The sequence below is a fragment of the Sorex araneus genome, chromosome 10 (genome assembly GCF_027595985.1).
Source record: "Sorex araneus isolate mSorAra2 chromosome 10, mSorAra2.pri, whole genome shotgun sequence".
Classification (NCBI taxonomy): Eukaryota; Metazoa; Chordata; class Mammalia; order Eulipotyphla; family Soricidae; genus Sorex; species Sorex araneus.
This window is the reverse complement of record NC_073311.1, coordinates 61,032,384-61,045,788: the sequence shown is the minus strand read 5'-3', so window position 1 is coordinate 61,045,788 and position 13,405 is coordinate 61,032,384. Positions and strand designations below refer to the sequence as shown.

Genomic DNA, 13,405 nt, shown 5'->3' with positions numbered 1-13,405 from the left:
AGTGGTAAACAGACAAAAATGAATCCATTTAAATTTTTTAAAACTCCAATATTTACAAAGTTCAGTAGCTGTTAAGATCTCACGTGCAGAAGTTAATGCACAAGAAAAAGTTGGTATTCACAACTGGGGATCTTAAAATACTAGTGAGCAGATGCAGAAACTAATGAAGATGTGTTTTCGGTTAAACCGTGATCAATGAACAAGCCTATGTGATCCTACAGCACATTTTCTTCTTACTTCGTCCTTTAAACACAAGCAATTTGCCATTTTCTCTGCACCAGTTTGATATTGAGTTCATAACCCTCACTGACAGAGTCATCCACCCTCAGATATCTGCTCTGGACTTCTAAGGGATTTGGGGTTGGAGAGACAGCACAGTGAGCACAGCACACAGAGAGGACTTTGCCTCTCACTTGGCTGACCTGGTTTGATCCCTGCTATCCCATATGGTCCCCTGGGCATCTCCAGGAGTAATTCCTGAATCAGGACCAGAAGTAACCCTTGAGCATCGCCAGGTATGGTCCCCCAAAATAAAAAAAAACTAAATAAACAAAATCTCTGGTTTCTAAGGAATTTAAATAGGATTTTCTCCTTGTTCTAATCACATCTGTACTTGCATTAAAGCTTATAATGAAGAGCTTCTTTCCCTGACTACACCTGTTTACATCTTATGAATAGTAACTATAATTTCATGCATAGGAATCTAGGAGGACCTTCACAAAGTGTTAAAAATAATACTAAAGCTAAATTTTATAAAAGAAGTTGCACCTCAAATTCACCTGTAAAATGGAACAATGAGGAGATTAGTTTTATACATGTAACCCTCCACACCCTTGTAGTAAAATCACATCAGCTACCGTTCCTATGAAGGCCATAGAGGGGACAGCTAGTATGGCAGGCTGGGGGTCCCCCGCCTTGGAAGATTCAATGCAGGTTTAGCACAAGGGGGAAAGTTTGTTCCTCATTTGCCTTCATTACAACTCACTAATTTTAGATCTTTGATACTAAAATGAACACACCGTTTATGCTCTGTATACCTTTGTCCTTTGACTTAGAAATACATGCAACTCCAAGAATGAAAGTTTCCATGAACGCAGACCAGAATGCTCAACCTCAAGCTAGAGAGCTCGTCTGCGGAGCCTGGTCCAGCAGCGGCAGAAACAGCTTCAGGGAAGACCCAGGCACAGCTGCGGCTTCCTCCCCGCAACCTCCCAGACCAGCCCGGCGACACTTCTCTGAAGGACGGTATGACACTGGGCTGACGGGCGGCATGACACTTGGCTGAAGGATGGTTTGACACTTGGCTGAAGGGTGGTTTGTTCTCAAAAGCACACCTTGGCCTTGTGGGGGAAAGTTCTTCACCAGAAGTGATGTAGTGATCGGTGGCTGATTTCTTTCCTTTTTGAAACATGGTGTGTGTGTGTGTGTGTGTGTGTGTGTGTGTGTTTGTGTGTGATGGAATAGGATGTGCGTGCATATTGGAACATAGAGTGTGTTTGAACATGGTGGTATGTATGGTAGATGATTGATGTGTGTGTTGGAATATGACGTGTGTATTGAAAAAAAAAGTGTGTATGTTGGAACATGGGTTTACATAATAGAACATAGGGGTGTGTGTATGTGTGTTGGGACAGTTGTGTGTATTGGAATATGATGTATGTGCATATTGGAACATGGTATGTGTGTGTTGGAACATGAGCGTATGTATTGAAACATGGTGTGTTTGTGTGTGTGTGTGTGATGGAACATGGGGGCCTCTGTTAGAACATGGTATGTGTGTTAGAATAAGGTGTGTGTGTGTGTGTGTGTGTGAGAGAGAGAGAGAGAGAGAGAGAGAGAGAGAGAGAGAGAGAGAGAGAGAGAGAGCGCGTTCGCGCGCCCACGTGCATATGTGTGTGATTCCCTGGGCAGAGGCTCTGTGAAGAAAGAGTTTGTGATGCTCAGAATAATCGACCAGAAGCTGGTGGGTCCCAGCCCTACTGGAGGAGCCTGAACGAAGAGGGAGAGACACGACACAGGCAGAGGCTCCAGAAAACTCCCGGTCTTTCAGCCGCTTGTGTCCCGCCGCAGGTAACCAGCTATTTCCCCGGGACGCAAACATTTTCTTTCTAACGAAATACTGTTCTCTTCACTCCTCTGCATCTCGGAACGGGAGCTCGGCGAGTCCTGTCGGGCCGGAGGGTCCCGGCTACTGGGCAGGGCGGTGGCTGCAGGTCCCGCCCCTCCCGGGGCCCGTCCCTCCCCTCCCCTGCCCTGCCCGGCGCGCCGGTCTCCACCTCGGCTCCCCGCGGGGCCGCCGCCGCCGTTCCGGAGCCGCAGAGCCCCCGGCGAGCCCCGAGGCAGCGCCCCGCAGGGTCCCGCGTGTGCGCGTCCGGCCCGGGCGCCCGGCGGGGGGATGCGCGCGGGGGGACGTGGCCGAGGGCGGCGCGCGCGCGCGGGGAGCGGCGGCCGCTGAGACCCCAGCCCGGCTCGGTGAGTGGCGGGGCGCGTCGGGGGCGGGGGGCGGGCTCCCCAACGCCCCGCAGGGCCGCGGGTGCCCGCGCGCTCCTCTCCCTCTGCCTCCCCCGCCGCTGGCCCCGGGCCCCGCACCGCCAGGGTCCCCTCGGAGAACGCTGGGCTTTCGGAGGGAACGTTTGGTCTTAAAGGAAGAAAACGCAACCCGCGCCGGCCTCCGCCTGGAGCAGTCCCGTGCGCTGAGCCCAGCGTGTCCCTGGGAGACTAAACTGAGCGTTTTCTAACTGCGCCAGAGGCCACGGCGTTTCCTTCGCCTCCTTCTAAAAATAGGAGGAACTGTCCCTTCTTACTCTGGATGTTCTCTCAAGAGTCCCCGAAAGAGACCGCGATGCGCCCTTGGCTTTAATTTTCGCCCGGGACGCCGACGGGGTGGGCGCTCACTCTGCGGCGTCCGAGCACCTCGAGTGTGCACGCTGTGTAGACGGGCGGGGAAAGGGTTGGGGTTTGGAGGTGCCCAAGGGTGTGTGCGACGAAAGCTGTCGCGGCCAGATGAGGTCTTGGGGATCCCAGCGCTCCGGGACGAACTCGATTCGCCTTGAGATGCATGCATTTCAGGACCGGTCGTGTTTTTGCGGGTGTAGACCTTCCCACCCCCCACCCCAGCGCCCCACGCCAGGGCTGAGCCTTGGGGGAAAGGTTTGATGCCTGGTTCCCCGCCCACAGGAGGTCGGCCGGAGAGCGCGCGGGAGACAGGCCGGGCAGGTGGCCGCGCCGGCTATGCGGAGGCACGATGCTGGCCCGCAAGAGCATCATCCCCGAGGAGTACGTGCTGGCGCGCATCGCCGCCGAGAACCTGCGCAAGCCGCGCGTGCGGGACCGCCTGCCGCGCGCCCGCTTCATCGCCAAGAGCGGGGCCTGCAACCTGGCGCACAAGAACATCCGCGAGCAGGGCCGCTTCCTGCAGGACATCTTCACCACCCTGGTGGACCTCAAGTGGCGCCACACGCTGGTCATCTTCACCATGTCCTTCCTCTGCAGCTGGCTGCTCTTCGCCATCATGTGGTGGCTGGTGGCCTTTGCCCACGGGGACATCTATGATTACATGGAGAACAGCGTCCAGGAGAGGAGCGGGCTGGAGTCCCGCGTGTGTGTGACCAACGTCAGGTAAGCAGGCAGAGGGGGCGACCTGGGGGGGGGGGGGAGCAAACAACTTGGGCTGCTCCAGGAATCCCCCCACCCCGACCCCCTGCTCCCGTGCCCGTGGCTTTGCAGAGTGACATGGACTCGCTCTGGTCCTTTCAGAAGGAAACTCACCCCACAGAGGCAGTAAAAGTTTTCCGCGTGCGCCCTCCGGGGCGAGGTCTTCCGAACACGTGAAGTCCCGGTTTCTGGGGCTAGTTTTGAAAACATTATGGCAATGATTTCTAAAAAGGGTTTGGTTCAAAGAATCCAGGGTGTCTGGTGCATAAAAATAAAAAAACGAAGAAGAAGAAATAGAGGCAAAGGGAGGAAAGGCGCTGCCCGTTCCAGTGTTCACACTTAAGTATCTTTGATCAAAAACCCATTGTGAGGGGCTGGAGCGATAGCACAGCGGGTAGGGCGTTTGCCTTGGACGCGGCCGACCCGGGTTTGATTCCCAGCATCCCATATGGTCCCCTGAGCACCGCCAGGGGTGGTTCCTGAGTGCAGAGCCAGGAGTAACCCCTGTGCATCACCAGGTGTGACCCAAAAAGAAAAAAAAAAAACATTGTGAGGATGCCAGTGAACTTTGCCCATAGATTTCTCTTAGGACATTTTCAGAACTATTGATGGGGGAATGGGGAGCTCAGGTGTTCCAGACTTCTAAATGGAACAAGTATGTGAGGCTGTGGTCACTGCTGTTTGATATGTTCTGATTCGGAAATTCCAAGTCCTGTGAAGATTCGGGACTGCAAGATATAATGTTGCAGGTCTCCACCTCAGTGTTTTAAGAGGATAGGAATAAGACAGTGTTATGAGAACTTCGACCTCTTGGCACAGATATTTCAAAGGTGAGCAAAGTGGACCTGAAGTCAGCGTGCCTCTGGTTTCTGTCAAGCCTAGGAGCATTTACCTGGCGGAGTCATCTTTTTGCTTCTTTTGTGGGGACAGTGCAAAGGGAAAACTAAAGTAGTAGCCACTAGGAAAATTTTCCAGGGTGTGTTCTCAATAATATTCCATATTTGCATGGTGCATAGAGCAAGGCCACTTGAACAAGCATCAGGCTTCATTCTCTTAGGAAGCTGTACAGGAGGAGACCTTTCCTGACCCTGAAATGTTAGGGATCGTGCATAGCCCTGAGGAAGCAGAAGGGCAGACACTGAACTTGTGCCTCCTCCAATTCCTCAGTGACTGCAATGCCCAAACGGCCTATTTGCACGCCAGCCCCCAGGGACGTTGACTGCAGCTCTGATTCTGAGGAGGGCAACTCTACTGAACTGATCCAGTAGCTTTTCGTTGCAAAGATACTTTCTTGTCTTTATCACAGTCACAAATTTTTGTCTCTAAGTAACTACTGATGAAAACTGTAGTGCTTATCAGTAGACCAGAAATCAAAGAAACTATCTTAAATCCTATTTTTTAACCGGTATATGAAAGTCAGTTACATTTTTCTCTTTTGGAAATTTATTGGCATTGATATTAATGACTCATAACAGATCTATAGAGACATTCATTAAAAAATAAGTTTCTCAAAAATAAAGATTTTTATCACTAGATAAATATATTGTCCTTATCTATGAAAAACATTTAAGCAATTTACTAAAGTTTTGTTATCAGAAGTGATATCCTTTCAATGATTTATAAAAATAGGATTATTCTGATGCCTATCACTCCCTGATGTATTCCTGCTGTTCTGAGTATACGGTCCAGTAGGAGAAGTGGCATAAAGTCCACTAAGAAATATGAGGGTAGAAAAGCAACTTTATCCACTTGATAATTTTTTTTCATTTTATTTTATTTTATTTGCTTTTCGGGTCACACCCGGCGATGCTCAGGGACTACTCCTGGCTCTGCACTCAGGAATTACTCCTGGCAGTGCTCGGGGGACCATATGGGATGCTGGAAATCGAACCCAGGTCAGCCGAGTGCAAGGCAAACACCCTACCCGCTGTGCTATGGCTTTAGCCCCTAATTTTTTCATTTTAAGTGGTACGTCTTACTAAAAAGAATTGGGGGGCAAATTTTAATGTTAAAATTACACTAATTTCAATTCTTATGACATTACTTCCATTTTAATATTAACATAGAGTATAACATCATGAACCAGATGCAATAACTTCTACAGAAAAGAGAGAAATCAAAACACATCTACTCTCTCCCAAATGAGATTTCATGGACATGATAATTCTACCCCTTTGTATTTCCTTTCTAATTCAGTGTATCACTATGTCATTAAAATAGGAAGCAACTCATTGTGTTGGCCCCACTCACCGGCTTGTTCCCGTAACGTTCTGCCAGCTCAATTTCAGGCTGGCTCACTTTTCCTTCCATGCGGATGACTTTCTAATATGAGTCAGAAAATAAACCAACATATTTTCCTCTTATTAATCAGCCTAACTCCCTTTGCAACAGAACCAAAGAACAAGGAAACACTTTCACTTCTCACAGTTGTTTTGTGACCACAGGCATTCGTTATAGGTTGGGCTGGGTAGCAGATGAGGTTTCGAATTAAGTTCTTGTATAAAACAAACAATAGAGAAATGAAGGCACTTAATGAATCTGTCCAACCATTCCCACAGAACATTTGGGGTATTCATACTTGACTCGTCCCTGAAGCATCAAATGTTATTAGAATTTAAAGTTAGATCCACACACTTCTCCGGGATTCCTTCCTTTTCTTTGCCTAGTTTTTGTATCACAGGCCACATTCTGTTTGTATCTAAGTACAAAAAATAATAACTATGTGCTTTCATTCATGGTTTTTAATAACAAAACTTGGGGGCAGTGGGAAATTTGCACACGTGGGTAAAAACTAATCATGAGTCATCTATGCACATTTATTTTTCGTATGCCATACCCATATAGTGTGTTGTATATTCTATAGTCTGTTTTTACAATTGGATCACTTGTTAGGTGTGGCTTCAACACAGAGGCAATATTCTGATAGAAACCCTTTGCACAGTTTGACTTGAGTAGGGAGCAAAGAATAGACTAGAAATATTAGTCTATTAGGGGGGAGAAACTCCAAATCAATAATAGTGAATTTTTTGTTGAAATATTGAATGTAATCAAAGTAAAGTGAAATTTACCAGTTACACATGTGGGGTAGGGGGCTGGGGAGGTGGGGGGAAGGGGGGAGGTATACTGTAATTCTTGGTGGTAGAATATGTGCACTGGTGAAGGGATGGGTGTTTGAGCATTGTATAACTGAGACTTAAACCTGAAAGCTTTGTAACTTTCCACATGGTGATTCAATAAAAGAATTAAATTTTAAAAAAATTAAAAAAAAACATAAATTAACCCATGGATAAATAAATAAATTAACCAGTGGATACATAAATTAACAACTGAATAAATAAATCAATCAATTTTAAAAAGAAAAGAAATATTAGTCTAACAGCATTTTTAATGGACTACTAAAATTAAGCAGCCATGGCAGTATTGCATTTATAGTGAAGTAAATCCATTCATAATAACAGTGCTTCTCAACCAGAGGAATAAATCTGAATGTCCTGAGAACTTTCCCCAAACCTTATCTAGGACCCCCCTGGATCCACCAAACCAGTGTTTGCTCATGGACATGTGGAAAAGGTTCCTCAGGAAATCCTGATGTGTTCCCTTTCTGTGTGCTGGGGAATTTTCTGGAGGATTTGAGTTCACAATCATTATGTGATCTTGAAATGTTCATTTGCCAATCAACCTGTCCTATATCCTTCCTCTAGCAGCTCACTCACAAAATAAAATGTTCAACAAATATTTTTCTTTTCAGATAGCAATGGACATTCTTTTTCATTCAAAATCTAGTTTTTTTTTTCATGATGCGTCTTCTACCTTCTTTCCAGTCTTGTGCTTCCTCTATACTAGATGTGCACTTGTTGGTGAATGACCTTAAATGTTGTCAATAATAATTTAAAAAATTCAAGCATTACCTTCTCTAGGACGAAAGTCAATTAATACAGATATGCAATAATCAACATCAACTTGGTAGGAAGTTTTACAGAGTGGAAAATGCCTATGAGCATAAACACATGTATTTATCTACCTAATGCTGTTACTAAAATTGGCCCATCATTCCAACACCTAGAAAACAGGACTAAAATAACATCCCAGAAGGCTGGAAGTAGATGCCTGCAGGCGAAAGACAGACAGACAGACAGACATGCTCTGGAATCAGGCATGAGACAAATCAGATAGTCTGAAAGCATTCCTTCACCTCTGGAGGAGGAAAATGGACCATTTCCAGGTGGCGTAAGTTTCCTGACTCCAGGTCTGGTTTGACAGCCTTGTCTCCCATTGTTCTCCCTCCTAGGTCCTTCACTTCTGCTTTTCTCTTCTCCATCGAGGTCCAAGTGACCATTGGCTTTGGAGGGAGGATGATGACGGAGGAGTGCCCGCTGGCCATCACAGTGCTCATTCTCCAGAACATCGTGGGCCTGATCATCAATGCCGTCATGCTGGGCTGCATCTTCATGAAAACCGCCCAGGCTCACAGGAGGGCAGAGACGCTGATTTTCAGCCGCCACGCCGTGATTGCCGTGCGCAACGGCAAGCTGTGCTTCATGTTCCGAGTGGGGGACCTCCGGAAGAGCATGATCATCAGCGCCTCTGTGCGCATCCAGGTGGTCAAGAAAACCACCACCCCCGAGGGCGAGGTGGTGCCCATTCACCAGCTGGACATCCCCGTTGACAATCCCATCGAGAGCAATAACATCTTCCTGGTGGCCCCTTTGATCATCTGCCACGTGATTGACAAGCGCAGTCCCCTGTATGACATCTCGGCCACTGACCTTGCCAACCAAGACCTGGAGGTCATCGTGATTCTGGAAGGAGTGGTTGAAACCACCGGTATCACCACGCAGGCAAGAACCTCCTACATCGCCGAGGAGATCCAGTGGGGCCACCGCTTTGTGTCCATTGTCACGGAGGAGGAAGGTGTGTATTCTGTGGATTACTCCAAGTTTGGTAATACCATGAAGGTGGCGGCTCCTCGCTGCAGTGCCCGAGAGCTGGACGAGAAACCGTCCATCCTCATCCAGACGCTCCAGAAGAGTGAACTGTCCCACCAGAATTCTCTGAGGAAGCGCAACTCCATGAGAAGAAACAATTCCATGAGAAGGAACAACTCCATCCGCAGAAACAATTCTTCCCTCATCGTACCAAAGGTGCAGTTCATGACTCCAGAAGGGAACCAGAACGCATCAGAATCATGACAGCAAGACCAGCCCAAGGAAGGCCTGGCCTTCTGTGCAGGACACTGTCCGGCTGTATCAAACCTGGAACCCAGGGATTGGTCCTCGTCCACCTAATGCACATTCGTCCCTGTACAGCTAACAATGGATCTTCATATTCAAACAACGGCACCTTCTATAGCAATAGTAACACAAGGATTAAAGATTTGTGCCTCACATTTGTTTTAGACATGCACTCTTTGCCAAGGTAGGCTTAAGTGATGTATTGGGACTAGTCGACTTTCCTTTCCCCTGACTGAAACACAAGAAGTGCCTTGATTTGACTACCGAGAACCGGTTCCATTTGAAATGCTTAATGGATGAAAGCCCAGAGCTCCCCGTTTCTCTTGTGCACTCTGGAAGTGGAGGTGGACAAAACTCTGTTGTTAGCACCTTTGGCATTTCAGTCCATGTGTTGGCCTTGTGTGTGGTTCTTCACCAGGTGAGAAGTCTGAGACGAGGCCTGCTCAGTCTCCCTGCCTCACCGGTTCCCTCCCCTGTTCTTGGTCCTTCGCAGTGGCCCCTGTGGGATCCTGCTCCTCGGAGGGGTCTCTTGCCGTGTCCAGGAACTTTGGCGAAAAATCTAAGAATGTTCCCGTTCCTGTTTCATTGCGAATTGGATGCCCCCAAATCACTTTCAGTTGCTCCGTCCTTAAGATGCCCCAGCTGGAAAGACTGTGTAAAATGTTTTATTAAACATTTCTTTATATTCAGTGCATTTTTATGATTCCTCTTTTCACAAAATTATCCTGAGAGCTAGAGATCAAAATAGGTGAGGGGTTGGAGAGATGTATCTGCGGGAAGGTGTGTGTCTTGCATGCAGCTGACCTAGGTTTCATCCCCAACCCCACTTGTGGGTTCCTTGATTATCACACACCCTGGAGGCCCCCAGAGGATGGTCCAGGTGACACCCCCAACTCTGCAGGGACCACAAACATCACAACCTCCCACCTGGTGAGCCAAGAATCATCAGGGACCAACCCCCACACACTACCCCTCCCCCCAGCAGCATCTGGGTACTCCCCACAAAGAACCTGAGGCAAGTGAAGAAACACTCAGCAATAGCACTTCACTCCCAGCAATCTCTCTTTCTGGCCCTACATTTTCTGCTTTGTTTTGATTTCAAATATAAAATCTTGGGTTTCCTCTCTGACCATGCTCTGCCATAGAAAACCTGGGATCTTTGTTCTCTTGAGTCCCCCTCAACTCCAACCTTCAAGACCACTCTTCCGGCCCAATATCAGAATTCTGGTTTCATCTCTAAAATTTTTTACTTCCTTTATAAGGATCAGAATACACTAGGGATATATTCTAACCCTACCCTTAATGAAAGTCTTAGGACACAGACCAGGTCGGGGTGGGTGGACACGGTTCCTCAGGTTACTGAGCTGGTCATTTCAGACAAAGTCTAACCACTCCCTGAACTGCAGGCTCATCTGCCGTACGAGTACTCAAGCTTCGCTGGGACATTTCAAATGCGTCTTGTCCCTGACACCCCAGTTCATTCCCTGACCATTAGCAAGGAGTGATCCCTGAGCACAGAACCATGAGTAAATCCTGTGCACTGGTAGATGTGGCCCAAAATGTCAACTGTCATCCCGTTGCTCATTGATTTGTTCGAGCGGGCACCAGTAATGTCTCTCATTGTGAGACTTAATTTGTTACTGTTTTTGGCATATCCAGTACGCCACGGTTAGCTTGCCAGGCTCTGCCGTGCAGGCAGGACATTCTCGGTAGCTTGCCAGGCTCCCCGAGAGGGGTGGAGGAATCAAACACGGGTCGGCCGCATGAAAGGTGAATGTTCATAGGTCAGAAAGATAGTACAGGAGGTATGGGGCTTGCCTTGCATGCTACCAACTCCAATTCAATCCCTGGCATTGCATATGGTCTTCCTAGCACCACAGGAGTGACCCCTGAGCACTGCCAGGTATGACCCCAAAGCAAAACAAATTTTTAGTTTCAACATTTAGCAACTGTGAGATCTTAAAATATTTCTTTGTGCATCAGTTTCCCCATACAAAAATAATCGGAATTATTAAATCCCAACTGTGCACACCTGTTTGGGGGATTAATTGAGTCAACATATTAAAATAGGCCTGAAAGGGAGCTCCATCTGTTCACACAGGGCAGAAGCTTAAAATGAAAGAGCTAAACTGGATTCTTAGTAAATCACTGTATCACTGTCATCCTGTTGCTCATCAATTTGCTCAAGCGGGCATCTGTAACGTCTCCATTGTGAGACATGTTGTTACTGTGTTTAGCATATTCGATTCGATTCTTAGTATATCATCATCATCATCATCATCATCATCACCACGAAATCAGTTGATGGTCGAATTTCTTGAGCGGTCTCAGTAACCTCTCCATTCATCCTATCCCTGAGATTTTAGAAGCCTCTCTCTACTCAGCCTTCCCAACCATGCTGCATTGGAGGCTCTTTCAGGGTCAAGGGAATGAGATCCAGCTTGTTACTGGCTTTGGCATATGAGTACACCATGGGAAGCTTTCGAGGCTGTCCCATGTGGGCAGGAAACTCAGTAACATGCTAGTTTCTCCCAGAGAGAGAAGTAGGTTATAAAATATCGCTTCTGGGAGCTTGCTTTTAAGTCTCTGGATGTTGGCCATTGATGGGATTACACACACCTGGGTTCCTCTTCCGACACCTTCATGCATGAGGCTTGAACATGTGGAGAGGGGCCTTGAGCATGGCTATGGGTAGGTTCCGGTGGTCTTCGGCCGCCGGGAGCGCTGCTCGGGGTGGGGAGGGAAGCTGTGGCCCATTCCCTCCGAGGGGCCCCGAGGAAGACAGCCAGGCGTGCGGGCAAAAGACTCTCTTAATAAATAAATCCTTATTAAATAAGCAATTTAATACCGTACGTGTGTTTTCTAGGACATGGACAAAAGATCTCCACAATATAGGTCTGTTCCTCTTAAGAACTCAGCAGCTTGTTAGGGAAAATGAAGTCATGAAATTTGCCTGTAACTGGAAGGACATGGAGAGTATCATGCTGAGTGAAATGTGTCAGAAGGAAAGGGACAGACATGGAAATACTGCATTCATTTGTAGTATATAAAAATATATAGTAGAAGACTAATATCCATGGCCAGGGAAAACAGGGGCTATGAGGACTGGTCAGTGGTTGGAATCAGCCACAAGGGTGTGGGGAGGCAGAGGAGACCGTTATGACAATAATAGCTGGGCATGACCACGCTGGACAAGATCTGAGTGTTAAACATAGGCAAGGGGATATTCCTAACAACCTGTATTGCATTGCATCTGTATTGCAAACCACAGTGCCCAAATGAAGGGGTTGGAGAGAGACAGAGACAGAGACAGAGACACAGAGAGGAGAGACAGAGAGACAGAGAGAGAAAGAGAAGAGGCAGAGACAGAGAGAAGAACAGCTCCTGCCATAAAGTCAGGCTGGGGGTGGGAGTGGGGGCTGATGGGAGGGAACCTGGGGACACTGGTGCTGGGAAATGTTCACTGGTGGAGGGATGGGTGTTGGAACACTGTATGACTGATATCCAATCATGAACAGCTTTGTAAGGGTCTATCTTACCGTCAGTCAATAAAAAAAAAAAATCTTTTATTTTTTTTTTATTTTTTGGTTTTTGGGTCACACCCGGTGATGCACAGGGGTTACTCCTGGCTCTGCACTCAGGAGTCACCCCTGGTGCTCAGGGGACCATATGGGATGCTGGGAATTGAACCCAGGTCGGCCGAGTGCAAGGCAAACGCCCTATCCACAGTGCTATTGCTCCAGTCCCTAAAAAAAAAAAATCTTAAATAAAAGAACAACTCAGCACTCAGGAACAGAAACCTAGACCTGCCCCACCCAGTTGCTTTTGTCCTTTTTTGCTGATTAGGCGCCAGCTGATTGGCAGTCACGGCTGGCTTAGGATATCAGTCCATGGCAGTAGGTGTCTACCAGTGTCAGTCAACTGGTGGTGGCCCCGCCCAGGCTCTGCCACCCAGCCAAGCCTGCCCTTACTCGGTGCCACCCAGCCAAGCCTGCCCTTACTCGGTGCCACCCAGCCAAGCCTGCCCTTACTCGGTGCTGTTCCCACAGCCACACAGACCCTCAGCAGCTCTGTCCTCAGTGTCTACCCCGCTCTGTAGCCACACTTGACCATGAGATAACAGCATGTACCGGGAAACTGTTTGCACACTAAGGATATCTCTGGGTTCACATGACTCATTTATACATCCGGTCATATATATCTACTATGTCTGACATTTTCAGCAGAAAACGAAAAGTGTGTCTGTTTTCAGGCAGATTAGAAATTTAATGGCTAGGCGGGCGCTGATTCTGCCCGAAGAAAGCTGAGAAGGAAAGGTAGCGGGTGGCCAAAATGGCAACATGGATATCAGGACTTGCTTCCAGTCACAGAGCGGGCTGGGGAGGCGGCAGAACAACCCTGTAAGCATGGCACACACACACTTGAGAGCTGGGTGAGGAGAGAGGGCAGTTTGTCCTTAGAAGTACAATCTTGGGGCTGGAGCGATAGCACAGCGGGGAGGACCTTGCCTGCAGTTGACC

The 13,405-nt window shown here is 47.9% G+C and overlaps 1 protein-coding gene across 2 annotated transcripts; it reads left to right on the top strand.

Annotated features, from left to right (window-relative positions):
• The first annotated feature begins 1,948 nt into the window (after positions 1–1,948).
• Positions 1,949–9,574, top strand: KCNJ8 (potassium inwardly rectifying channel subfamily J member 8). 2 transcript variants are annotated; one of them, XM_055118250.1, is made up of 3 exons: positions 1,949–2,070; positions 3,178–3,618; positions 7,943–9,574. In XM_055118250.1, the coding sequence occupies exons 2-3, from the start codon at positions 3,245–3,247 to the stop codon at positions 8,841–8,843; spliced, it is 1,275 nt and encodes a 424-aa protein (XP_054974225.1). In that variant the 5' UTR covers positions 1,949–2,070; positions 3,178–3,244; the 3' UTR covers positions 8,844–9,574. The 2 variants fall into 2 exon arrangements, with proteins under 2 accessions (XP_054974225.1, XP_054974224.1); XM_055118249.1 differs by lacking the exon at positions 1,949–2,070 and adding an exon at positions 2,308–2,472.
• Positions 9,575–13,405: the final 3,831 nt, after the last annotated feature.

What these genes read in the sequence shown, in the direction of transcription:
- KCNJ8 (XM_055118250.1), top strand. Translation starts at nt 3,245, where the DNA reads ATGCTGGCCCGCAAGAGCATCATCCCCGAGGAGTACGTGCTGGCGCGC. An exon ending in GTGTGTGTGACCAACGTCAG is followed by an intron (nt 3,619 to 7,942) that starts GTAAGCAGGCAG and finishes TCTCCCTCCTAG; the next exon opens with GTCCTTCACTTCTGCTTTTC.